The 27408-nt window shown below is 38.4% G+C and overlaps 2 protein-coding genes across 3 annotated transcripts in view; both read left to right on the forward strand.

Annotated features, from left to right (window-relative positions):
- immt (inner membrane protein, mitochondrial (mitofilin)) overlaps positions 1–27408 on the forward strand; it is a 905839-nt gene that overhangs the window by 108150 nt on the left and 770281 nt on the right. The window lies entirely within an intron of this gene.
- On the forward strand, positions 18392–25947 carry LOC147840804 (uncharacterized). Of its 2 annotated transcripts, XM_087281243.2 has the most exons (3): positions 18392–18455; positions 18906–19936; positions 22293–25947. In XM_087281243.2, exon 3 carries the CDS (start codon positions 22325–22327, stop codon positions 25172–25174), a length of 2850 nt encoding a protein of 949 aa, XP_087137369.1. In that variant the 5' UTR covers positions 18392–18455; positions 18906–19936; positions 22293–22324; the 3' UTR covers positions 25175–25947. The 2 variants fall into 2 exon arrangements, with proteins under 2 accessions (XP_087137369.1, XP_087137368.1); XM_087281242.2 differs by having other exon boundaries at positions 18906–25947.

A 27408-nucleotide genomic window follows, 5' to 3' on the forward strand; every position in this document is an offset into this window, starting at 1 on the left:
CTTGATAACTAATCTCTCGCTAATTTGGTTCTTCAAACGAGTTCACGAATCAGATTAAAATGTCTGGATGAACTGATCTGAGATCGCTGCGTGTGTTGTGAAGGACAGATCTATCGATCCTCGAAATCATGATCAGCAATGCAGCGATTGGCTGACGGCACAGCAGCGTAATGACATCATCTGATTAATATTCAATTATCCATGTGAGCAAAATTACATCAAATTAGCAGTAAACGGCTTGTTAAATATGACACGCGATAACCTTCCACATTTGTTGTGAGCTGCAGGCTTTACACTTTCATGTGTCAAGAGTATTCATCATGTATTTCAATGCAAATCAGTGTATTTAGTTGTACATTTAGAAAATATTTTCTTTATTATAGTAGCCATTTTTTAAATCGGTGTAAAGAATAACTGGATGTTTACAAAAGCGTTTTCATATTGGTAAAGGCGTCTGCAACTTTTGTGAAGCATCAAATCACTGGCATATTAACTATCAAAACATGTTTATGACTGCTGAAATGTATTATTGCTTTACAAAAGTGACATATTGTGCATTTCTATTATACACAATTTGTACTAAAGCAATCAAAAAAGTTCATATCAATAAGTTTTCTCTTTGCACCACCAGGTGGCAGTCTTTGTACTTTCATTTCGAGGGTTTAGATTGCATAAGTTTTATTAATATGTATAACTTTATTTATTTTATTAATAACTATAACTTTATATATTTAGTTAAAAAATATGTACCATTTTACCAAGTGTATATAACTACTACTGTAAGAAAATATCAGAATTGGGAACATACTTTCTGTATTATCTTTGCTTGAACTGAGCCGATCTAATCCTGTTTATATGAATTGAACCTGCTCCCGATCAGGTTTGACCTAGCAGAACTGTTGCTATGACAACAACTCTCGGATCAGCTTTGAAGAACGAAACGATCCTGGATCGTGTCAAATCGTCAATATCCAAATCCAGCTAACTGAGTAATCCACGTACGAAGAACGGACCCCAGGTGTGAAATGCCTCTGTTGTGTAATATTGTTGTTAGATATGCCCATGGCAGTCACTTAGATGTTGTTTATAGACTATCACTAAAAGTTTAGAATTTCAATAGCCTATTAGCTTAACGACTTAACGAAAGTAGACCACCCTCGCCAGAATATTATTTTTGAAAATGGTACATATTTTTTTAACTATATATATAAAGTTATAGTCATTAATAAAATAAATTACGTTATACATATTAATAAAACTTATGCAATCTGCACCCTCGAAATAAAAGTACAAAGACTGCCACCTGGTGGTGCAAAGAGAAAACTTATTGATATGAACTTTTTAGATTGCTTTAGTACAAATTGTGTATGATAATAGAAATGCAGAATATGTGACTTTTAAAACAATAAATAATACATTAATGCAGTCGTAAACATGTTTTGGCAATTAATATGCCAGTTATTTGGTGCTTCACAAAAGTTGCAGACGCCTTTCACAAAATCAAAATGCTTTAGTAAACATCCAGTTATTCCATAAAGTGATTAATAAACCGGCTACTATAATTAAAAAAATCTTTTCTAAATGTAGAACTAAATACATTGCTATGCATTGAAATACATGATGAATACTCTTGACACAAGTGTAAAGCCTGCAGTTGACAACAAATGTGGAAGGTTATTGCGTGTCATATTTAACAAACCGTTTACTGCTAATTTGATGTAATTTTGGTCACATGGATAATTGAATATTAATCAGATGATGTCATTACGCGGCTGTGCCCTCAGCCAATCATATCATTGCTGATCATGATTTCGAGGATCAACAGATCTGTCCTTCACAACACACGCAGCGATCTTAGATCAGTTCATCCAGACATTCTAATCTGATTCGCGAACTTGTTTGAAGAACCAATTTAGAGAGAAGTCAGTAATCAAGATTAAAAGATCCAGCATCTGCCAAATCATCTTAGATCATTTAAGCGAGGTACGAAGAACGGACCCCTGATGGTCGGGCTTCATGTTTTTTATTTTTTTTGAGGGGGGGGGGGTTCTGATAAAAAAAGATCTCAGAATAACATATTGGCTTAGGCTATCTAAAAAAAGCATCACAAATGAAAAATATATCAGCACAAACTAATTAAAATATTTTAGAATATCATACATTTGGGGTGACTGGTGATTTCATTATTTTTAATTCCATATTCAATATTTTAATAATAGAAGCAGGCAAGCAGCACCAACAAAACTTTCACTGAAACAATCCAGCACAAATGAAACACACAAACTAGACTATTTTGGTAAATATGGAGCAACTGAGGTCGAGAGACTTCTAAATGAGCTAATATTATTTTAGGCCCACCAATATATTTTTTGCAGCACAAATGAGTACAAATTGTGAGCAAACGAAAATAATACATTTATGCAGGAATATATCTGATGTTTATTTCAACAATACAAACAAGAACAAATCTAACCAAATATTTGGGTTATATCTAAACAACGAAAACAGAGTAAGTGTTTATTTAAACGGCACAAACCAGCACAAGCGAATATGACACCAGGGGGCTGTTCCAGAAAGCAGGTTATGTGACATACCTGGGTAAGTTTGAGAGTAAGTAGGTAGATAACCTCAGCTTTGGTTCCAAAATCCGAGGTAACTTCTGGGTATGTTAAGTAGCCATAGCAACTTACTCTCTGAAGATAACCTGCTCCGGAGCAGGTTATGTTCAGAGAGTAAGTTGCTATGTTCCAGAGTTTGTCTGTTTCAGAGAGTTTACTGAGCATTGCGTGCTCTTTTGATGAGAATATTTATGGTTGTGGATGCACAGATACACGTTTTTTCATTGTGAGGGTTATAAGTGCATTGTTTTTTTTCATAACCAAATTTATAATGTTAATGTATTTAACAAACCTTTTTGAAATCAAATGTGACAAACCGCGGGTCTGGGTTTACCATGGGACCAGGCCCGGCGCTACGGGGGGGCAAAGGGGGGCATTGCCCCCTCAGAAAGAATTTGTGCCCCCCCAGTTTTTATAAAGGCTTGTTCACTCAAAACTGAAAATTCTTTCTGTCATTAATTACAAACACTCCCGTCATTCCAACCTTTAGAACACAAATTTAAATATTTTAAAATATATGACATAGCAATTGAATTATGAAAAATTGTGGGGATAAAGCTATCCTATAGTCCAGAGATCCGGTCCCCGCATCAGGTCTGGTGCGCCCGTAAATAAAACACGCACACGGCGATGGAGGCGCACTCAACTCACAAGGGAGAAAAGTGTTTGACATGAGATGAGCAGCTTAATTCATTACATGTTTTGGTTAACTAATTATTTAAACACAACTCTCTTGAGCTCTAAAAGGAAGAAACGCTGAAGAAATTTGCTGTTAAATTAATTTTAGCAGAGACGCAAATGCCAGTCATTTATTAGTTATTCGGGAAGACGTAGCCTAATAAAAATGTTTTAATAAAAATAAATAGCTCACTGCACAGTCCCACAGTAGGCTACACTATAAATAATATTTAAATTAATTAATTATTATTATTATTATTTTTACAATTAAGCTAAAATTGACAAAACGCAGAACCCTTTGAATGTTTGCTTTCATTTTGACATTGCTAAAAAGCGAACTTTTACAGTTGTGTAGAGAAACATCCCATTATGCAGCAGCAGTCAAGGTATAACACATAACAAATGCCTTTTGCGTTTAAAGATGATCGGCCTGCGAAGTCAAGTTTGCAGTGTTATAAATAAAATATAGTGCTTAGTGGATTTACCGCGGATCAACCGAGAAACCTTTTACATGCTGCAGGTAGGCTCAATGATCATCTTTTAAAAATATGTAATTTAGGCTATACTGCTATTTGCTCATGCAAAATTAAACAACATAAATAAATTGTAAACCTATTTTAAGAGCTAAAATACAGTCAGCATATCAAATTTGTTTTGACTTGTAGCTCATGGCCCTAAAATGAAAATAACCTGAAAACAAGTTATTAAAATAGGCTTAATAAATAAATAAAATGACGGGTAGGCCTATAGCCTAATGGTTTATGATGGTTTACAACAAATGACACCAGACACCAACACAGTTATGATAGCCTAAGATAAATCTTTATTTTGACATTTAAAATGATGAAAAAAGTTATATAGCCTGAGTTGCGTGTTATCCGTGCCAAACTAATTTTCACGGTAATGACTGTGAATTTTGCTATCTTTTTTAGGTATTTTTCTGGCTACACTAATGCCTAAAAATGCAACTAAGTAATTGTTTTAAATGACAGTAGATTGTAACATTTAGCTTTTCCCTAACTCTGATGTTGGTTGGATAATAGGCTACGTGAAGCGGGATGAATGCTGATTTCACAAAATGTATTTACCGGTTACGAATAGTCTGATCGTGGGTCAGCTTGCATGTGTGGGCATAATTTGACGTCTTTACCTAAAACTTTAAACATTCATATGCCTGTTATTTTAAATAAAACGGAAATAAATAAGGAGAATAACATGGTTTAAAGCACTCATTTGGCACTAAAGCCATGATCCGTCTGCATTAATAAGCGGTCTCGCTGCATTAACGTCATTAATAAAATCAGTAAAAGCAAAACTGTGCATATTATTATTACTATTAAAATGTATATTACTGCCTTAGGTCAGTAACAAAGTAAAGTAATAATACATGTGAATTAATAGCCTAAATGAAAGAAACAAGGGAGACCAAAATCAGTCACCAGGTCTAGTGCCCCCCTATGGATTTAAAATACCCCCTCAGTTCTGACATCTTGGCGCCGGGCCTGCATGGCACTGAACTGTTTTTTACACTTTTGTACAGTTACTTGGTCATAAATCACTGCGTATCATTACACAGTTGATTCAGAGCACGGCAATAGTGTAGTGGACAGTGCGTCGTTAATGAACAACGGAGCTCACAGCGGAGCGAGTTTGAATCTAGTAGGAAAATCTACCTATAATTTAAGATGTAAGACGTCGTTTATATGTATACATTCATGCACATACACCTACATTTTTTAATATAATATTTTTTTCAGGGTTTCCAAATGCTTGTGTGCATTTGCAGCCAATTTTAAAGCTCCATCAGTCACTAAAGGACACTGATAATATGAAATCTGTCCACAGTATAAATGTGCAGGTACAACTTAATTTTCTGTCCTCAATCTTTTGGTGTTTCAACTATTAAACTCATTACTGCTTCCACCTACCAGCTCATATGTGATGACCCCACCTCATCACTATATGTTGAGGCTAAATGGCTGATTTTCAGGATGTAATGATTCAAGTGTATAACACAAATATAGTAAAAAAAAAAAAAAAACATAAAGCAAATGTTGCTTTACACAATGTTTATTTTTATTATATTTGTATTATACAATAGAATCATTACTAGTCACTACATTGTTACTTGCTGGAGGACAAAAGATACCCTTTTCTGCCTTATACAATGACACCCTACCTGCAGCCTGACCCACAGGAAATCTTAGTGACCCAAGCAGACAAAAGAGATGGAAGAGTGCTTAGAAATATAATTTGTCAAAAAACTGTTTAGTCAAATATTTTGGTCTGTTAATTTCTTAATTTCCTGAAATAAAATGAATGATTTTTTTTACACTGCTTTATACACGCACCTTTCAACGTGTAACATACTTTTCATATACATTTCTCACCTTAAGGTGATGCTCATGTGACTATTTATATTTGAAGATGGACCTTATACAGCTACTTTAGAATTTAAATTATATATATATATATATATATATATATATATATATATATATATATATATATATATATATATATGTATATAAAAGATTTTGTGATCCAAGGGTAATATTCAAATATGGAAAAGCGCAGACAAATTCTTACACTCAGTGGCGCCCCCAGAAAATTTTCTTAGGGGTGGCCAGAAGAGGCCGCACCAAATCTTGGGGTGGCACACATAAAAAAATAATAAATTCAGTGTAATGTTATATTTTTGTTTCTGGTAAATGAAATAATGTAGTTTTTATTCATTTAATTAATTCTACTTGAAATATTGCAATTTATTATTTGAAATAATTCAGTGTACATGTGCAAACCAAATAAAAATCTATGTTTAGTTTAAAAACACTTTTCATATACTGTATAAATAACTTCTTTTTTTACGTGCCTTTATTGTACATCATACGAGATATGCCATGTCTAAAATTAATGAAGATTAATGAGTTTATTATTCCCAGTGATGGGTTGCAGCTGGAAGGGCATCCGCTGTGTAAAAATGTGCTAGATAAGTTGGCGGTTCATTCTGCTGTGGTGACCCTGGATTAATAAAGGGACTAAGCTGAAAAGAAAATGAATGAAAGAATAATGAGTTTATTAATTACCCAAACAAATGAACAAACTGAACAAAAGGCATTACTATACACACTTACTATACCTAATAATATTATTTATCCATATTGCTTTTTGAACCATTTTATTAATGCAGCTTCTTCTATTGATATACTGTAGCTTAAGGTAAATATTAAATAGCTATTGCTGTCTATTGAAGGTGTGTGCGTGCTGTCAAGGACGATCGGGGAGGGTAGTGGTGGTTCTAGTTTAAATGACACCCTGGGCGAACCACCCTATACACCCCCACCTCTCTTGAATTGTTAAATTTGTTATTCAATAAATATAACAATTTATTTATATTTATTCTAAATAAATACAATTAATATTAATATACAATTATTATTCTAAATAAAAAACAGAAATCAGTCCTAAATATTACTGGAAAACAACAACTGGAGTGATATGCCAACATCACTTAAGAAACCTTTTGCATGAAAATTAATTATGACAATTCTAAAGAATACAAAAAAAGTATTATAGAACTAGATTATTAAAGTTCGTCGAGACAAACTTTAGGCTGGCTTGAGAAAGTCTGTTGGAAATAGTTTATTTAGTTTAAACAGTTTTAAAAAGTATGAAAAGATGATAGACAGACAGATAGATACATAGATAGATAGATTAAACAGTTTGAAAAAGTAAAGATAGATAGATAGATAGATAGATAGATAGATAGATAGATAGATAGATAGATAGATAGATAGATAGATAGATAGATAGATAGATAGATAGATAGATAGATAGATAGATTAAAACAGTTTGAAGATAGATAGATAGATAGACAGACAGACAGACAGACAGACAGACAGACAGACAGACAGACAGACAGACAGACAGACAGACAGATAGATAGATATATTAAAACAGTTTGAAAATAGATAGATAGATAGATAGATAGATAGATAGATAGATAGATAGATAGATAGATAGATAGATAGATAGATAGATAGATAGATAGATAGATAGATAGATTAAAACAGTTTGAAGATAGATAGATAGATAGATAGATAGATAGATAGATAGATAGATAGATAGATAGATAGATAGATAGATAGATAGATAGATAGATAGATAGATTAAAGCAGTTTGAAAAAGGATAGATAGATAGTTTTGAGGTCACAAAGTTAGATCTAATGTTAAAGCAATGACAGTCTTTTGCAATGGAAGTCTATGGGACTGTTGTTGCTAGGGTGCAGTATGTGGTAGTTAGGGGTGTGGCTAGAACGTTAAAAGCTCATCAGTTATTGGTAGTTTGGTAGTCTGAGTTTAATGAGCTCAGTCAGTAGTCTGTATGACAGCCTGATGCAGAGTTATGAGCTCACAAAGTTTGATCCTATGTTAAGTCACTGAGAGTCTTTTGAATGGAAGTCTATGGGACAGTTTCTAGGGTCCAAAAGTGGTTGCTAGGGCGTGGCCAAAAAGTTAAAAGCTCATCAGTTATTGGCAGTTAGGTATTCTGAGTTAAATGAGCCCAGTTAGAAGTCTGTGTGACAGTCTGACGCAGAGTTATGAGCTAACAAAGTTTGGTCCAATGTTAAGTCTATGGGATTTTTCCGACGGTCCCGGGACGTTTTTCGGATAACCGAAAGTCGGATCAGTCGGAAAAGATATAGCAACACGAGTCAGAATAGTTTGGAGGTCTGGTGCGAGTTTGGTGGTCATAGCTCGAAAGCTCTAGGAGGAGATAGTCTTGCAAATTTAGTCTCAGAAGATTAAAAAAAATAATAATAAGTTTAGAAAGGATTTCAGTAGTCTGGCTTGTTTCTCAAGTCAGCCTAATTATCTGTGATCTTAGACCGGATCATGGCTGAGAAATCATGTTATGAAGTCTTACCTCCCTGACTCATTATCCCTCCTTTCTGCTTTAAAGGCATGCTTAGTAAAAGTAACATCATCATCATCATATTATATAAACTTTAAACGACTTTCAAAACTCGTTGCGTGCCGACACCTCTGCACAAAAGGCTGTTACTCCGGTTTCACGGCGCATGAGCGGTGCCTATTATGTCGGCGTGCATGCAAACAACCAACCGGGATTCACACAGGAGTGCGTGAGGCGCGCGGGAATGGTTTTCCGCGCGCATGCGTCAGTTTGCTTTCACCAGCATTGAACCAGAGGGGGAGAGCTACGTCAGTAACACCAACAATAATTTAGTGACTGCATTTTATATATTTATTTATCTAAATATTGGGAATTTATAAGTTCATTTAAATCAATAATATCAACCGCAAAATTATATTGGGGTGGCCACAGGGGTGGCCAGAGTTTACCGAGGGGGGGCCGTGGCCACCCCTGGCCACCCCTTGGAGGCGCCCCTGCTTACATTGCTTGTTAGTTGAAGCAGAAGGAACTTCGTCTGCATGCAAAATAAAAAGCATAAAAAGAACCTAAAGCTACCTGACAACAATCACTTACAACAGTGACGGATTGTGTGGTTTAAGTCAAAAACTCAACCACTCTAACTAGTGGACCACAGCAGTTAGACAGGCCTCTTTCTATTAGCTGCATGACAGAAAGAATATTCTAGAGTGTTAAATACAGAGCTCCAGTAATTAAATATTACCTTTTAGGAGAATGTTTCTGTGTTTAATGACTTTGGACAGAGTTCTAGCTCCAGAAAGATTAAAATTTCTATAAGCCTTATTAGTCAATACACATTGTGGCCTTAAGAAATTAATGGCAAGAAAAATAAATGCATGAATGGTTACACAACATACTCAAAAGGATGTTAAAGAGAAGTTTAATTGTTCATTACAATGAATAAAATGGAGGGTGGCATTTGTAATTTAATGAACTAACAAACTTTCTTATTATTTTTTTTCTTTTCTTATCTATTTCTTATTCTATATTTCTTTCCTTCGTTGAAGCAGATGTGTAATCTCTGTGTTTAAAACCTCCAGCTCTGCCTCTGTAAAGTGCGTTGCCCTTTTTTTCTCACCGTGATTTTCTATGGTGACTCGTGAATTCGGCGATCTACTGAAAATGCCTTTAGGTATGGGCCGTGCACGCGCATTAACCCGCAGTTATCTTCAGGAGGTTGATTTAACTAACTTTTATCACCTGTTTTGGAACCAACATACTCGCGGTAAGCAGGTTTCGGGTAAATCAACCGAGAGTTTAGGGTTTAGCAAATAGTAAGTTAACCCTGCTTTCTGGAATACCCCCGAGTTTTGTACAATTTAGAGGAAATAATGGTATGGGGATGACGTCACGGTTCTCGGAGTGTTTTGATTAGGCAATATCTAAACAATAAAATTAATTGTTTATTATAATGGCGCAAACCAGCGTCTGTTGTTTAATTTTGCTATTTATATAAATTTTACCTGAATGAAGCAAAACTAAACAAAATATACAAAACAAACATTTAAAACTGCGTTGCGTGTTGCATTTGCGGCGCGTTCTGACTGTATATTAAAGGCAGATAATAAAGCTCATAATAGACAAATGCTATTTTTTTATCCAGCCAAAATATTTCGGGAGCTTGACTTCACTATACACCCCAGTTCTTCTAAATTAGTTTGTGCTGGTTTGTGCCATTAGAATGAACATAAAATATATTTTGCCTTCTTTGAAATAAACTGAATGTGAAAAAGTGACTTCACTCTCCACCCCCTGCAGACTCATTAAACCGATGCGGCTCGTTTGTGCTGCTACAACAAACCTTTTATCTCAGGACCCCTTTTTTATGTAAAGGGGACAAAAAAGACTTAATGAGAAATGACGTCCCTCATACCATTGTATCTTTGTCTACATAGTCTTACCTGTTTGTCACACTCTTTAATCAGTTGCTCATTGGACAAAGATAGTCTGCGCCTTAATTAACCTCGAAATCCAAGAAGGAGGGCAGTGTTTGTTTATCACTTATATTCATGTTTTTCGCAGTGTTTACTCAATCGACCTTCGTTTGATGGGGTACTTTTCCATTGTGATCATTATCTTTCTTTATTGCTTAATCTAACTTTTTCTGATAGGATTAGTCTAGTTCAGGGGTTTTCAAAGTGTGAGGCGCGCCTCCCCTGGGGGGCGCCAGAGCATGTCAGGGGAGGCGCGGGGAAAATATATAATAAAAATATAATTATTAAGTTTAATTAAGTTTATTGTCGCGCTCGTTCTGATCAGCTGTGTTGTCGCGCGCACGCTCAAGAGCGGTGTTGTCACGCGGCTACTTAAGGGCGGGACCGAGGGTGTGCCGCGTCGCGGGGGCACTTTTGATCATTTTGGAAGGGCACTTTCTATCCAGGACTAAAAAGGGCATGTGCACTGCACAGGTTGAGCCCTATGTGTGCACGTGTCTGCAATGGATCGGTTTCTGAGACCCCCCGATTCAAAGACTTCAAGTTCAGGGCTTAAACCCAAAAGACGACGATATGATGATCAGGATTTGAGTTTAGGATTTACGTTGACAGGACCAGCTGATGAACCACGACCTTTAAGTGTGGTTTGTGTGGTTTGTCAAGATATTTTGGCTAATGACAGCATGAGATCCGCTAAACTTCGACTGTTTTGACTGGGATGAAGAGTTCTTGGATCTGTTCTATTCATATTAACCATCATCCTAGTTTTAAAAAAGTTATATTAAAATACTTGTTATTACTCTGTAAATAATTGCACTTTCATGCAAATGTTGATAAAAGTGAGTTAACAGTCTGACATCTGTCTGTGTCTTTATATATACTGTATATATATATATATATATATATATATATATATATATATATATATATATATATATATATATGTGTGTGTGTGTGTGTATGTATGTATGTGTGTGTGTGTGTGTGTGCGCGTGTTTGGGAGGAGGGGGCGCCAATGGATAAGTTGTGTCAAAAGGGAGGCCCACTGTCTTAGACTTTGAAAACCCCTGGTCTAGTTAATGGTGATCACCTGTTTGCTTGATTGATTGCCGATGAAGCTTTATTAAAGCGTTAAAAGGTAGGTTTGTTTGATTCCTTATTGCTTTACACACAATAGAAAAGATAGAAATGATAGAAGTTACTGCATGTTTTTTTTTCTCCTCTAAAGAGATGCATAACTATGAAGGTTGCAAGCAAAGAAAGCTGAGGTGTTTTTGTGTTTGTGCTCAAAATATTTTTTAAAGAATTCTTTTAATTACATGGCGATATTATAATGTGCTGGTTTGCTGTTAATTATTAACCTTTACACAATTAGACTCGGGGCTGGAGAAAGCTGAACTGTCGCTCTAGGCAAAGGACGGTCACGCCGGGTTGGGGGGTTGGAGTCGCGGACGCCGCCCTCTCTATTCTGCCGCCCTAGACGCGGATATAACTGAGGGCGCACGTTTGATGGTAGTGTCGGGACGCCGCCCTCTCTATTTTGCCGCCCTAGGCGGCCGCATAGGTCGCCTCTATGGACACGCCGGCCCTGATTAGACTGCATAGCCAGACTAGTTTAATGAAATGATTTACCCAACAGCAAGAATTCTATGTACAGTTGAGGTCAGAATCATTAGCCGTCCTGTTTAATTTTAATAACTTTATATTTTTTCCTTATTTCTGTTTAACAGACAGACTTTCTTTTCAAAAATATTGCTTAAAGAGGGCCAAACATAATGACCTTAATTTTTATTTTTATTTTTAATAAAAAACTGCTTTTATTATAGCTGAAATAAAACAAGTAATAAGACCTTCGCAAAAAAAAAAAGGAAAATTGTTAAAAATTCCTTGCTCTGTTCAACACAATTTGGGAAATATTCGAAAAAAACAAAAATCATTGCAGAGGTAATACTTTTGACCTAAACGCTATGTGCCCTTATATCATCTTTAAATATCTGCAATTTTTATTTTGTTCTCAACAACACAAATATTTTGAAGAATGTCTGTGCTGTAGAAAGACCTATAAAAATCAAGCTGTAATTTGGTGTCTATTTAATGGGGACAAAATCATACTTTAAAATAACTTTGTGATTTATTTTCCACCAACAATTTTTAAAAAATGGTCAAATAAGGTTGCTAATAATGTATATGTTAATCGCAACACAATAACAGTATTGTATATCAAACAGTGTAACAATCTCAAAATATGTTCTCTTTTAAGTGCAAAGATGAAAAGTATAACATCAATGACAAGACAATTACTTCGGTGCACATAGAAGTTAATTACAATTTATAAATGTTTAAACTGATACGTCAAGAACAGATCATAAATCATAGCAGGATTTAAGTAAAAAAAGTACAACTGAAATGAACTTTACACAACATTTTTTCTTCAATAATTATTTAAATTGAATCGTGGAACTGGTCATGGGCATAAGGTGAAAAAAAATTGTTTTATAGACTGTTCTTGAATCAAATTCCTCAGAGGCCAGTCCAAGATATTCATTGTCCAAATATTTTAGCCCTCCTTTGTGAACAGTATGGGGTTGCATTTTTGTTGCAGAGAGTGTTGTGACTCGGTCACAGAGGTCATCATATTTCTCCCAGCTAAGAGAGGTTCTTCTGCAGTAAGCCAGATAGTGTCCAAGAGATTTTCTTGTAGTTCCTGGAATGAATGCAACAATCCCTCTCAGAGTGAATAAATGGTTGTCCATCTCTATGGTTACAAGGATTTCGGACAGCGGATGGTTTGTGTCTGCACCTATTTTAATGCAAAGTAGTGGTCCAGTTAGAGCTGTCAACCTACACTAGTGTCACGGTTCGGTTCGGTTTCGATTATCATGCAATCGATTCGGTTCAATTTGATATTTCGGTGCATCACGGTGCATTGACGGTGCTTTTCATACACAGTTTTTATATTTTCTTCACAGCAGCAGTTCTTGTATTAAAATGTATGAATATATTTACATACTATTTGTAATACAATTTTATGTCATTAAGCAAATAATATAAACAAATATAAATATCCAGCTCAATTTCTGATCCTTGTCTTGTTCTCTTACACCTCTTTGATTGGTCACACCTTCAACAAAAACGGTTGCGATTGGCTCTTGTGCGCTGCGCTGTTCACAGATGAGTGACGCTGATAAGCGTCAGGCGGCAATCTCACAGCTGATGTATCATAGAAACGGTGGATAAAACTCTGCAGACAAACGCTCGTTTCTGTATCCAGAAGTAACGCTGTAAAACAGCCGAGAGGAGTAGAAAAGCCACGCCAGCAGGTCAAATGGGCCACTGTATGTGTGTGTGTGTGTGTGTGTGTGTGTGTGTGTGAGAGAGAGAGAGAGAGAGAGAGAGAGAAATGAAGTACTTTCATTCTCTCGATTTCAGTGAAATAGGGGCTTTTGTTGTATATGTCAGTGAAAGACTGATCTAGCAAACACACACAGTGAAATTGTGCATAGTTTATAAGTTTTAAGTAGTTAGAGCATTGTAAATACTCGCGATCGCCTCCCTCGCAACAGAGCGCATATGAGGTAAATGACGTCAGTAATAACCGGTTATGATTATAAATATACCGTGCACAGAAGAAATGATTAATTTTGACACCCCTAGGTCCAGTGATGCTGCTGTGTGTGACTGAGCCATTGGAATTTCATTGATGTACCTTTAGTTTTCCAGCCATCTGAACATTCTTGGGGTGATTTCAGTGGCTTCAAACACTTGGATGTGTTGTAGTGTAGTGCATCTTCCAGAGCTGCTTGAAGACTCTTTAGTCCACCAGTCTGTAAAATGTCTGCATTGATTGTTAGGAGTGAGATGGTTTTGGAACATTTTATATTTCGACTGCAGTGTGGAGATGAGCATTCAGTCGTAATTGTTGCACTTGGTACTTGTTTCAATGTTGAACTGATTATTGTAGCAACATTGCATTCTGCACTGACCTCCCTCACACCTGATTTCAGGTGAACACTTTCAAATATTTCCAGCAGCAATTTTGCCCTCTTTGCATAAGCAGCTCTTCCAGCTCCTTGTATGACAATGGTCTTCACCAAATTGAATATTTCAATTTTTTGTGCTCTTTGTCAAGGTAATTGCAAAATGATCCACTGTCACAGAAAGCAGAGCAAAGGCACTGACAAACGGAGTCAAAGGCACAGGTATTCCTTACACTTGTCAACTGCAAGGTGTGTTTTAGCCTGGTAGTTGCCATTCCTCAAGACATTAAGTTTTGTCTTGTTTCTTTTCAAGTTTATGTCTGCATGTAACCACTCAGAACAAGGGGTCAGGTACGACAGTCGCTTTTTCGGTGGGACACCAAGGCCTTTCCAGTTTTCAACAGGGTCGTCTTCTATGGTTTGCTGCTTAACCTCTGCATCATGCTTACTGTAACCACGTTTTGGCTAAGTCTCCTGTGTCTTACTGTCAGTGGGCTCCATTTTCTTCACTGGTGCAGATGAAAGCCTCATGTTACCCTCAAGAAACTAAAGATGGCGTATGACAAACCGGTCCATTCTGGTTGGGAGACTTTCATGTTTGAAGAGACCATATTTTATATTTTTAAACTCAGCCTCAACATTTGCAGATCTTACTGTGTTGTGTACACTTTTGAAATGTGGAACCATCACAGCTGTCCAAGAAGGGAGATAGCACGCCATTCTTATGATATTTGGGACAATTTCTGGAAGGAAATGAAGATTGTCTCTGTCACCATGATGTGCTGCAATCTGTTTTCACAGATTTCTGTCACCCATGCTTTTAGATCTGTGTGCAGTGCCTCATTGAGTTTGGGTACTTCTGTTGAATGGTCATCTTCATTGACACATAGCAGGACTCCCTCTGCAAGTCGTGTCTTAAGTTGAGCTTTGCAAGTTTCTGAAACAACAGGTAATCCTTTATCATTGTTTCCTTCTGATTTACTGAAGGCAACAACTGAAATTGAATGAATCAGGTCTCTTGCTGCTTCCAGTGAATCAGATTGTAAAAGTTGTGCCATAGCTTGTAGATAGAACTCTCTAACTCGGTTTCCTTTTTGTCTTAAGCATTCCCACCGGCTGATGAGCTTAATGCAGTGTGCCACATCTACTCTAATGAAGCATGGTGGAAGTTGTAGGTCTTCAGGCTTCTTCAATCAGTTCTTTGGAGTGCTGATGATGTAACTTTTCAGGTCTCGATAAGGAGTGAAGGCCTTAACCAATGCTCCAAGAAGTGCTAAGGAGAAATCACAAACTGCTTCTTTGGGTGCAGCAGCACTGGCACGTTGCCATTTGTTTAACCAGTTGGCAATAGAATTGGTGGTGTGATTTTCTAATAGCATTTGGACAACTGGAATGGGATCTCCCTGTGAACACAAAACGCCTTGATAGGAAAACATGGTCAGAATTGCCACATGTTCTTTTCAGTCTTTTTACAACTGAACCTGTTGCAGCAAGACTCACAACAGAACCATTGTACTTGGACTTTATTTGGTAAGTTTGCATCTGGGATGTGGCCCAGTAATGACAAAAAACCTATCAAGGCCTATGTCGTGAATGCTACCATTGTGGGGCACACTGTATTTGAACAAGTGCAATGAAAGGATTGGGTCTTTGTCACCGAGCTCTTTGTCACCCATCTCTTGCTTGACTTTACGTAATGTCGCTAGATTTGGTAGGTGACTAGGCTCTGGATCACCAACATCCATCATTTGGTAAGCCTCCGCTGCTCTCTATACATGTGGCTGTTTTCGTCCTTCTCATAGCTCTGATGATACACATATTCTCAGATCTCCTGACAACCTCCGTTTCACTTTGCCAGTATGGAGACTGTCATCGCCATTTTTGATTGTACATGTGAGCTTAACTGGTTCATTAGCTGCTGGCATTTCAGCTTTTATAGAAAGTTGTGCATCACATTCTTTGCAATGGTCAATTACATCAATGTAGTGAGATGGAATATTTGGAAAGATTTTTGCTCTCCTAAATCTAAGAGTGCATGATGTCTGTTTTTTTCCACATTTCGTCATACAACACGTGTCCATGCTCCACGTTTTAGGATGGTGTATTCCATTTTACATTTGTGCTGTGATTTATCATTGTAAGTTACTTTTTCAGGCCAGATTTCTGTCCGTCTTCGTTGGGAAAGACAGACTTCAAACTCAATGTCATAACATTGATGTCACCAACTCTGTGCCAGTCATTCCCAACACTGGCCAGCAGAGGTCATCATCACCGGACTACTGACATTACGTCATCCTCTCAGACACTGAATGCCACACACCTGCTTCACATCACACTGATTACCCATGCACACATATAAGCAGCCCAAACACACACTCCAGTACGAAGTCTTGTTCTGCTCCTGCTGACATTACTGAGCGGTTCTCATCATTGTATGATCTCCCTGTTGCTAACCCAGACTGTCCCTCTGCCTTGCCTTGCCTTGCCTTGCTGGTCTTGAACCCAGCCTGAATATTGACATTGATCCTAGCTGCCTGCCTCTGACCCATACCTGCAATATCACCCTGTGTATGCCAGCTGCTTGCCTATTGACCCAATACCACTGTGATTGATGTGAGTTCGCACACTAGTGCATACTGTGTGCTCATTAAACTCTGCTTAAAAAAAAAAAACTGCAAATGGATCCCTCTGTGTCAGACCCTTCGTTACAATTGACTTTGCAGATGATTGTCTCCCATTGACTCTTGTGAATGTAAATCTGCTGAGCTTTCTTGTGAGCTGTCAGGGTTTGGATCCTGATCTTGGACATTTGTGACTGCGCAAAGCTCATGGATTTGCCAGATATCATGCCTATTTGTCTTGACAAAAGTGTAAACATGCTTTGGTGCCATTTGGTTGTTCAGCTGATGGCTTAAATCTGCCCACAACTTTTCTGAGGGGAACGCTATGTTTTGTAACAATCTCTTCCTTTGCAGCACTGATGACTTTATTGATGTCATCATTTTCACAAGCTGGTTTCTTCGGCATCTGATTAAAATTTTTTATTATTTTAATGAATTAATTCCAGTTATTTTAAATAATTATTGGTATAACCAATTAGGCCAATTTATTTTGTGTGTTTAAGTTATAATCATTAAAGTTAAACCCTTGAGTGATTTTAAAATTCTGTTTATACTGTTTGTCAAAAAATACCCACCTATACTAAAGCTCGAAAATAAAAAATCTAATTTTAATTCTAATCTTTTGCGTGAAGAAATAACCTCATCATTCATCACCTCATTTGTGAATGTCCAGCTGTTCTTACATCAGTATGCAGTATTTTATAAAAGTGTAATCAGTAGCCAACAGTGATTTTTCTTAAAGTAAAGGTTTATTATTTAATGTTAAAGGTACTTGCATAGGTGTAAAATGTTTTTAGCAAGACATTATGCATAAAAGTTAAAGAAGTTGTTTGTGTGTGTGTGTGTGAGAGAATCTGTGTGTGCATGCATCTGTTTGTGCGGGGAGTGCGGTTGTCTGCCGGTAGGTTTTGTGGTGTACAATTGGTCAAAATGGACCTAAGATAATTGTTATACCCTAATTGCATGTGATCTCAAGCAGGGGCGTTGCTCGGGTCAAAAGGGATAGGGGCTTAGCCCCAAGGGACAGCCCTCTTGAGCCTCCTATCTCCTCTCCCGATTTGCAGTTTCCGTTTGTTTTTTGAAAGTTAAATTTTCTCCATGTCTTCAAATCTGAATGATTTATTTGATAGACCGAGTTGTTATCCAATACAAAGCTACACACATGTTTATTTGGACAGAGTGATTAACAGAGGTGTGGTGTTGTCAAGATACTGGAATTTCTAAATTCAATACCTCCCAAAATATTCATATTCAATAAGCTTTTTCTTAATATAATAACAGTTGTATCAAAATTAATACAAAAAATAAAAAAGTAAAGATCTATATGCTATAAATATGTTTACTTCAAATTTCTTTAGAGGGAGATTTTTTTTAGTTTTCCTCAAAATAGGTTGATGTGGGCATTGTAGCTCTTTAAATGCATGTAATGCCTGTTTCATTCGCACTTGAGCAGAAATTCCATATATGCCTCACAAAAGTAGTAGAACAGTCCAAGAAATCCTTAATATGGTTGAAGGTGTATAAAATCCCTGTTGAACTCTCATTTTGATAACTGTGTGACGTCACATGTGGGTGGAGTTACGGACGTGCCCAGACATGTTCGGTTCTCAGAATATTCCAGTGCTGCCATGAGACAGACGGTAGTTTGTTGATGTGTGTGCGTTCATGAGAATGTAAGTTCAAATTACTATTTATTGTTAGCTAAAAGTGTGTATATGTATACTTTCTAATATATACTGCTTTGTTCTACCTCAGTATTTTAAGATGCCTTAGCTAAAAGAGTTTGCTTGATAGATCTGTATAGACTGTTAAAATCAATGTTTACAGCACATACTTATACAAATAATGCTAATTGAAACTATAAGGTGTTTATACATTTATAAGTAGTATTCAAAGATACTGAAATCAGTTTATGTAATGTATAGCAAGTTGTATTGATCGATTATACAACATGTAGCGAGTTTACATGGCTGCTATTTGTTATAACTGGTACAAGAGCTCCGCCTAGTGGCCATTAGCGGAATTACCTTGTATTATTCCCCATTCAGTAATGTTTATTTATTGTCATTCAAGAACATTTGTTTAAGAACTGTGTTTAATCTATTGGTATTGTTTTATTACAGAAACCACACACACAGACACAAAATTGCACCCAAATACGCAAATCTAAATGCACTCCTAAATGTGTAAACTGTTTGAAGATGGGATTGAATAAATCAATGTGCAGACCATACTGTCGTCAATGTTGCCTGTTCACCTCTGACCGGGTTTAAGGAATGGATGTTGACCACCCAGTGTACACACGCACATACATCTAACAAAGTGGTCCTTCGAGCCGGAGTCAACATCTATCCTTATGGCAACATCAAGGGATTTCAATGAAAATCAACAGAGTCTTCGTCCTAGCAGGATTCGGAGAATTCCTGGACATCTGGATGACTTTGTACTGACTTCCCAGCCACAGCATTTAGTTTCACCCCCTTTGCAAGAGGATTTGCAGCATATGCATGTTAGTGAGACTATCACTGATCCAGATGTGGAATATGGAACTTCTACCCCTTATAGACCTGATACTGAGACTACAAGGCTACGTAAAGTGGAAGAGAGTGTTTGGAATGTACAAGAGCAACTCAGAGAATTACAAAGCACGTTTAAAATGTCTATTCAGCAAAGCAAAGGTTCACCATGTATGCATCAGGACTTAAGCTATGTTTCTGCCACAGGTACTGGACATCACAGGTCAGTCCCTCATCCAAGTAGTCAGCAGCAGTCCATCCAGCAACGTAGTGTCAGTTTGCCTCTTCTCTGTTCGGGTCATCTGAGCTCAGGAAACATTGAAAAACCAAAGTATTATTCTCCAGTTATACCAGCATGCTTACCCACCACAAACTTACCTCAGCCACATAGTCTGCCTCCAGTACAGATGACCCAAGGGTTACTACCACAGACATTACAGCCATTGTCTCGTACAGCCTCTCTCCCTATTGAGCATCATGTACAGCAGCGTGAGACACGACCAGGATCTGCTCCAGCAGGTGTAATGCATCCTCCATATGTTTATCAACAGCCTAGTGATTTTCATCAGGCATATCCGCCACAAGTGCAGTCCATTGTACATCATAGCATAACTTCGATGACACCACCTACACCCACTGTGTACCGAGCTGCACCTAGCTATCCATCAGTTCATGTACCTTCTATGACTACTGTGCCAAGCCATGCTGTTAATACTAATTATGTGGAACCTCAGTCATTGACTCTAGCATCGCCTGTGATGCCTCATTTCTCAGAGCCACCTCCACTGCGATCTGTACACTATTCAGATCAATACACTGGGAACTATCTGCCTAACAGACCCCCAGAATCTATATCTCAGCAACCGTCATATGCAACACCATTTTCTTCTACTGTACCGCCAGCAGTTCAAGCTCCAAGTATGATGGAAATGGCTATTGCTTCCTCATATGGAATACCCAAACCTAAGCTTATCAATTTCACCACTGGAAAGGAAAGTGATTTTGCTCTGCTTAAAAAAGGACTTAATAGTGTACTTGGCCCCCACCTTCATCTGACCGAGGACTACAAATTTCAAGTGCTACTTGATCATCTTAAATTGCCAGCTGCCTTCCAAATAGCTAAACGATATATGTATGATCCCATGCCTTACAGTCGAGCTATGCAAGCATTACAGCAGCGATATGGTCAGCCCCGACAACTGGTACAGGGAGAAATTGGTAGCATCCTCCGTACACCTTCCCTGAGACCAGGTGACGCTCAAGGGTTTGAGGATTTTGCTTTATCTGTTAGCACTCTTGTTGGTCTCCTAAATACATTAGAGGGGTCATCCAGAGTCGAGCTTCTGTGTGGCTCACACGTTGAAAGATTACTCACCAAGCTACCACCCTCTTATAGAGATAGCTTTGTTGAGTACTGTATGTCCAGAGGCATTCTCCAAAATGGGTCTGACAGAACTTACACTCTTCCTCAGTTTGCAGAGTGGCTGGAGAACAAATCACAAGCACTGCAGATATCGAGGCGAACAGCTGAACTGTACTGTACAGATAAACCCCATATTGATGTCAGAGAGCTGAAACCCACAAAGCCACCAAAGGTGCATTCCACAATCTACTATGGCATAAATCACGCTACTGCAGGTCCCTCCACCACCTCATCGCTCCAGCCAAACAAAGAACAGACCAAGGTTAAGAAACGTGAGAGTTTTAAGCCATATTGCCCCTTCTGCAAATGTCAGGAGCATTACCTCAATTCCTGTTCTGAATTTGTCAAATTAAATGTAGCCCAAAGAATTGCATGGATAAAGGACAATGACCGATGTTGGAAGTGTGGTAGAGGGCATGAGCCTGCAAAGTGTACTTTGAAAAAACCCTGTTCCAGTTGTGGTGAGCAGCACTTACCAATTCTACACGATACTGCATCCAGCATCAACAAGAGTGTTCTTACCGTCAATACAGTACCCCGCAAAGTCTACCTCGATCAGATTACTCACTCTGGCAGAGTCATGTTGAAAGTGGTTCAGGTCAGATTACATAACAAAGGGAGAGTTCTGGACACATATGCTATTCTGGACGACGGGTCAGAAAGGACCATCATTTTGCCCACAGCAGTACATTACCTCAATCTGGAAGAGACAGATGAATCACTTGCCCTTAGAACAATCAGACAAGAAGTTGTCGAAATCCAGGGGGCATCAGTATCCTTTGAAGTGTCTACTTCTGCAAAACCAAGTATCCGCTACAAGATACACTCTGCCTTTACAGCACAAGATCTGAACATTGCCAAGCAGTCATGCCCTGTGGATGCTCTGAAGCACAAGTTTGCCCACTTGAGAGACATTCCAATTATACCTTTCAAAGAGGTACAGCCAATGCTGCTTATTGGCTCTGATTACCCACACCTTATAGCACCGATAGCTCCAGTGCTCATGGGTCCTTTAGGTGGTCCCATTGCAGTTAGTACAAGTTTGGGCTGGGCCATACAGGGTCCTACAACATTTCTAGACCAACCATTGGAGACTACATGTCTGAACATCTCAATGTTCCATCTTCCACCGAAAGACCTATCTCAGCATGTCGAAAGGTTATGGCAAGTAGACATACTTCCCTTTCAGCCTATGAAAGACATGACACGATCCAAGCAGGACAGAGATGCTATCACAATGCTGGAAACCAAAACCAAAAGAGTGGAAATAGATGGAGTTTCTCGCTATGCGACCCCTCTCCTGCGCAAAGGAAATGCAAAGGTCTTGCAAGTAGGTCCAGAATCAGTCATGGCTCTTCTAAGAGCCACTGAGCGCCGTTTGAAACAAAACCCAGAGCTAGCAGAAGTGTACAACAAAGAAATCCACAAACTTGAACAAGCAGGTTATGCAGTAAAACTCACTCCAGAAGAGGCCAAAGTTACAGAGGAATCATGGTATATTCCCCACAACCTTGTACACCACAACAGTAAAGCCCGTGTTGTATTCAACTGCTCTTATCAGTTCAATCAAGATTCTCTGAATGACCAGTTACTCCCAGGACCTATGCTGAGCCCATCATTGCTCGGAGTTCTCCTCAGATTCCGTCAGTATCCTGTAGCTATCAGTGGGGACATTCGGTCAATGTTTCACCAGGTACGCCTCCTTCCAGAAGATCATCAGTTACTGCGTTTCTTATGGAGAAATATGGAAAAGGAAAGGAGTCCCGACATTTATGAGTGGCGTGTTCTTCCATTTGGCACCACATGCAGCCCGTGCTGTGCCATCTACGCCCTTCAGCGTCATGTCACAGACCATCGTGAAGGAAATGAAGAGGTTGTAGAGTCTGTGTTAAACTCATTTTATGTGGATAACTGTCTGCAATCCTTCCTCTCTACAAATGAGGCCAAACAGCTCATAGACAAAATGAGGGCATTACTAGCAGCTGGAGGGTTCGAAATAAGACAATGGGCCAGTAACTACGCAGAAGTGATTTCTCATTTACCAACTGAGGCACGATCAGAGAGCTGTGATCTATGGTTGACTGCGAACAAAACAGACATGCAAGAGTCTACACTTGGGCTCTCTTGGCACTGCATCTCTGACAAGCTTAGCTTTCGAAATCGCACGATATGCAAGGAGGAGCCCACCATGCGCAACATTTATAGAGTGCTAGCCTCTCAGTATGATCCTCTTGGTTATATTCTGCCCTACACCACTAGAGCAAAAATCCTTGTCCAAGCTTTGAGGATAAACAAATGTGGCTGGGATGAGTGCATCGGAGGAGATATGCAGGACAAATGGGAGCAGTGGACCAATGAACTGCAGTACCTCTCTAGGATAACCATTCCAAGATGCTATTTTCCCATCTGTCCAGAACCAAACAAACCCAAACTGGAGTTACACATATTCTGTGATGCCTCGGAGCGAGCTTATGGTTCAGTGGCATATTTGCGTCTTGAAGGTGAAGATGGTAGAATCTATACCTCATTTGTGATGGCCAGATCCCGTGTCGCACCCAAAAAGCAAATATCAATGCCCCGACTGGAACTGTGTGGCGCCCTTACAGGAGCCCAACTAGCTAAACTCCTAATCACTGAACTTACTCTACCTATCAACAACACTATTCTTTGGACAGATTCCACCACTGTGCTTTCATGGATCAAATCGGAATCCTGTCATTACAAGGTGTTCGTTGGCACGCGGATAACAGAAATACAGGAGTTAACCAGTCCCAATAACTGGAGATATGTGGACTCTGAACTAAATCCTGCTGATGACATTACAAGAGGCAAATCCCTCTATGAGCTCTCCCAAGCATGTCAATGGAATCAAGGCCCTAACTTCCTTCAGCAGTCACCAGAACACTGGCCAATACAACCCACCTCACAGTCAGTTGAAGAGAATGAATTAAGAAAGTCATTCTTTTGTGCTCATGTAACTGTACCTCAGTCTTCTTTACCAAATCCTGAGCAACACTCAACATGGGCAGAGTTAGTCCAAGCAACCTACCAGTCTGTGCATGGAACAGAAGCCCCCCCGATGTCAGCTGCACAACGTATTGATACTGAACTGATACTGCTAAGACAAGCCCAGCAGGACAGCTTTCCTGTTGAAATACATGCACTTCAGAATGGCAAAGTAATACACACTAGCAGTCGGTTAAGTACTCTGGCACCGGAATATGATCAAACCCTGGGAATAATTAGGGTTGGAGGTCGCCTTCGTAAGGCTAAGGAACTTGATGGTGATACCCTACATCCTATCGTCTTGGCACCTGATCATCCAATCGCTAAACTCATCATACAAGACTACGACAAACGGCTGCTTCATCCCGGTCCTGAACGTGTCTTTGCAGAATTGAGGAGAAGTTACTGGATTATCAGAGGCAGACAAGCCATAAAGAAATATCAACACCAGTGTAGAGAATGCAGGACCTGGCGGAGTAAGCCAGTCAACCCAAAAATGGCTGATCTTCCTGCTGCTCGTCTTCGCCTGCATCAGCCTCCTTTCTGGTCAACTGGAGTTGATTGCTTCAGACCATTTACAAAAAAGATAGGCAGAAGACATGAGAAACGATGGGGGATCATTTTCAAATGTCTCACCACCAGGTGTATCCACCTAGACCTTTTGCATAGTATGGACTCTGACTCCTTTCTTATGGCTTTACGTTGTTTTATTGCACGACGCGGAAAACCCTTTGAAATAATATCTGATCAGGGTACAAATTTTAGAGGTGGAAGCCGAGAACTCCAAGAAGCATTCTCTGCACTTGAGCCAGATATCAAAGAAAAACTGAGTGAACAGAGCATTTCCTTCCAGTTCAACCCTCCATATGCCCCTCATTTCGGAGGAGCCTGGGAGCGTGAAATTCGCTCTATTAAATCTTGTCTTCGAGTGGTTCTGAAAGATCAGATTGTGACTGAGGAAGTACTAACCACTGTTCTCATAGAGGTGGAGGGAATACTGAATTCGAAACCACTCGGCTATGTATCATCAGAAATATCCGACCCGGACCCAGTTACTCCAAACCTTCTGCTGATGGGGCAGCGGGACGCCTCCCTTCCTCAAGTGGTTTATGGCAAAGGAGAATTGCTGGCAAAGAGAAAATGGAGACATAGCCAAATTATAGCTGACCAGTTCTGGAAACAATTCATTCGTAATTACTTGCCGAACTTACAGCCACGTACCAAATGGCATCTTTCTACACCAGATCCATCGGTAGGACAAGTAGTTATGGTCATGGACCCCCAATTGCCACGAGCATTCTGGCCAATAGGCGGAATAAAAGTTGTACCCAGCAGTGATGGAACTGTTCGAGTTGTAGACGTAACTATTGATAGCCGAGTCTACCGTCGCCCTGTTTCTAAACTGATAGTCCTACCAGAGATGCCTACTGATACCAGTGACGAGTAAAGTGAGAGAACAGTGATGTTTATTTAATTTCTAATCTCCTATGTAGATTAGGGGGCGGCTGTATAAAATCCCTGTTGAACTCTCATTTTGATAACTGTGTGACGTCACATGTGGGTGGAGTTACGGACGTGCCCAGACATGTTCGGTTCTCAGAATATTCCAGTGCTGCCATGAGACAGACGGTAGTTTGTTGATGTGTGTGCGTTCATGAGAATGTAAGTTCAAATTACTATTTATTGTTAGCTAAAAGTGTGTATATGTATACTTTCTAATATATACTGCTTTGTTCTACCTCAGTATTTTAAGATGCCTTAGCTAAAAGAGTTTGCTTGATAGATCTGTATAGACTGTTAAAATCAATGTTTACAGCACATACTTATACAAATAATGCTAATTGAAACTATAAGGTGTTTATACATTTATAAGTAGTATTCAAAGATACTGAAATCAGTTTATGTAATGTATAGCAAGTTGTATTGATCGATTATACAACATGTAGCGAGTTTACATGGCTGCTATTTGTTATAACTGGTACAAGAGCTCCGCCTAGTGGCCATTAGCGGAATTACCTTGTATTATTCCCCATTCAGTAATGTTTATTTATTGTCATTCAAGAACATTTGTTTAAGAACTTTGTTTAATCTATTGGTATTGTTTTATTTCAGAAACCACACACACAGACACAAAATTGCACCCAAATACGCAAATCTAAATGCACTCCTAAATGTGTAAACTGTTTGAAGATGGGATTGAATAAATCAATGTGCAGACCATACTGTCGTCAATGTTGCCTGTTCACCTCTGACCGGGTTTAAGGAATGGATGTTGACCACCCAGTGTACACACGCACATACATCTAACAGAAGGCATCCAGCTATTGCTGTAGTTGAAAGAAAATAAGATCTGAATAAACATAAAAAGGCTTTAACTGATCATTTACACGACTGAGACAATAAATGTTTTATACAGATGAAGTCAGATTTGGTTGCCCCCCTTTAATTTTTTTTTTCCTATTTTAAATATTTCCAAAATGATGTTTAACAGAGCAAGGAAATTTCATACATTTTGTCGTCTTTTTTGACAAGTTTTTTTTAATTTAAATTATATTGTAAATTGCATTGCACTGCATACTTTTTTTTTAACTACATTTGTTTTTTCTAAAAAAAGGTTAAACTCAAAAATGTACATATATATTTAATCTAAGAGCACATGCTTACCTTGTTCCTTAGCCAGAAGTTTTTCCTGTTTTGTTTTCCCACTATGCACTGCTTAAGGTAAATAAATTTTTAAGGGGCCAGAATCACATTAAATGTATTTAGAATGTTAAACGTGTTAAAGAAATTTAAGACAATACACAATTATACTTAATTTTATTACACAAAATCCAGCATCAGTCAGCATCCAGAGATGTTACAGTGTACTGCATGCAAAAGGTGAGATCATATTGGAGTTTAAAGATATAAATAATTAATTGACCGTTATCAAGCACTGACCTTAACGCTAAATTCCACAATTAAAAGGGAAAAATGGGAAAAGTAAAAGCAGCAATGTGAACAAGAACACAGCGTAATACTTTAAACCAGGCTCGGATTGGCTAATCGGGTGGACCAGAACAATTCCTGGTGGGCTGGTCCGTTTTTTTTTTTTTTTTGTAGTGAGGCAAGGCAAGGCAAGGCAAGTTTATTTATATAGCACATTTCATACACAGTGGCAATTCAAAGTGCTTTACATAAACAGGAATAAAAAAGACAAGTTTAGGATATAAAATGCAGACAATAAAAATTATAAAAAACAGATAAAAACAAATTAAAATGAGTTAAAATAGGTTATAAAAGAATGAAAAAGAAAAAGAAAAACATAATAGTGCGATCTGTCGGACGCAGCACAGTGCTCATTCAGTAAAGGCACAGCTAAACAGATGTGTTTTCAGTCTTGATTTGAATGTGCCTAATGTTGGAGCACATCTGATCATTTCTGGAAGCTGATTCCACAGCAGTGAGGAGCATAGTGGCTGAAGGCAGATTCACCCTGCTTTGACTGAACTCTTGGAACTTCTAGTTTATATGATCCTAAAGATCTGAGTGATCTGTTAGGTTTGTATTCAGTCAGCATATCTGTAATGTATTGAGGTCCTAGGCCATTTAGTGATTTATAGACCAGTAATAATACTTTTAAATCTATTCTGAATGTAACTGGCAGCCAGTGTAAAAACCTGAGGACAGGTGTGATGTGCT

The sequence above is a fragment of the Danio rerio genome, chromosome 14, assembly GCF_052040795.2.
Source record: "Danio rerio strain M-AB ecotype USA chromosome 14, GRCz13ab, whole genome shotgun sequence".
In the NCBI taxonomy this organism is placed as follows: Eukaryota; Metazoa; Chordata; class Actinopteri; order Cypriniformes; family Danionidae; genus Danio; species Danio rerio.

Excerpts from the sequence above, each read along its gene's own strand:
- LOC147840804 (XM_087281242.2), top strand. The coding sequence starts at position 19,139 with ATGGCAACATCAAGGGATTTCAATGAAAATCAACAGAGTCTTCGTCCT.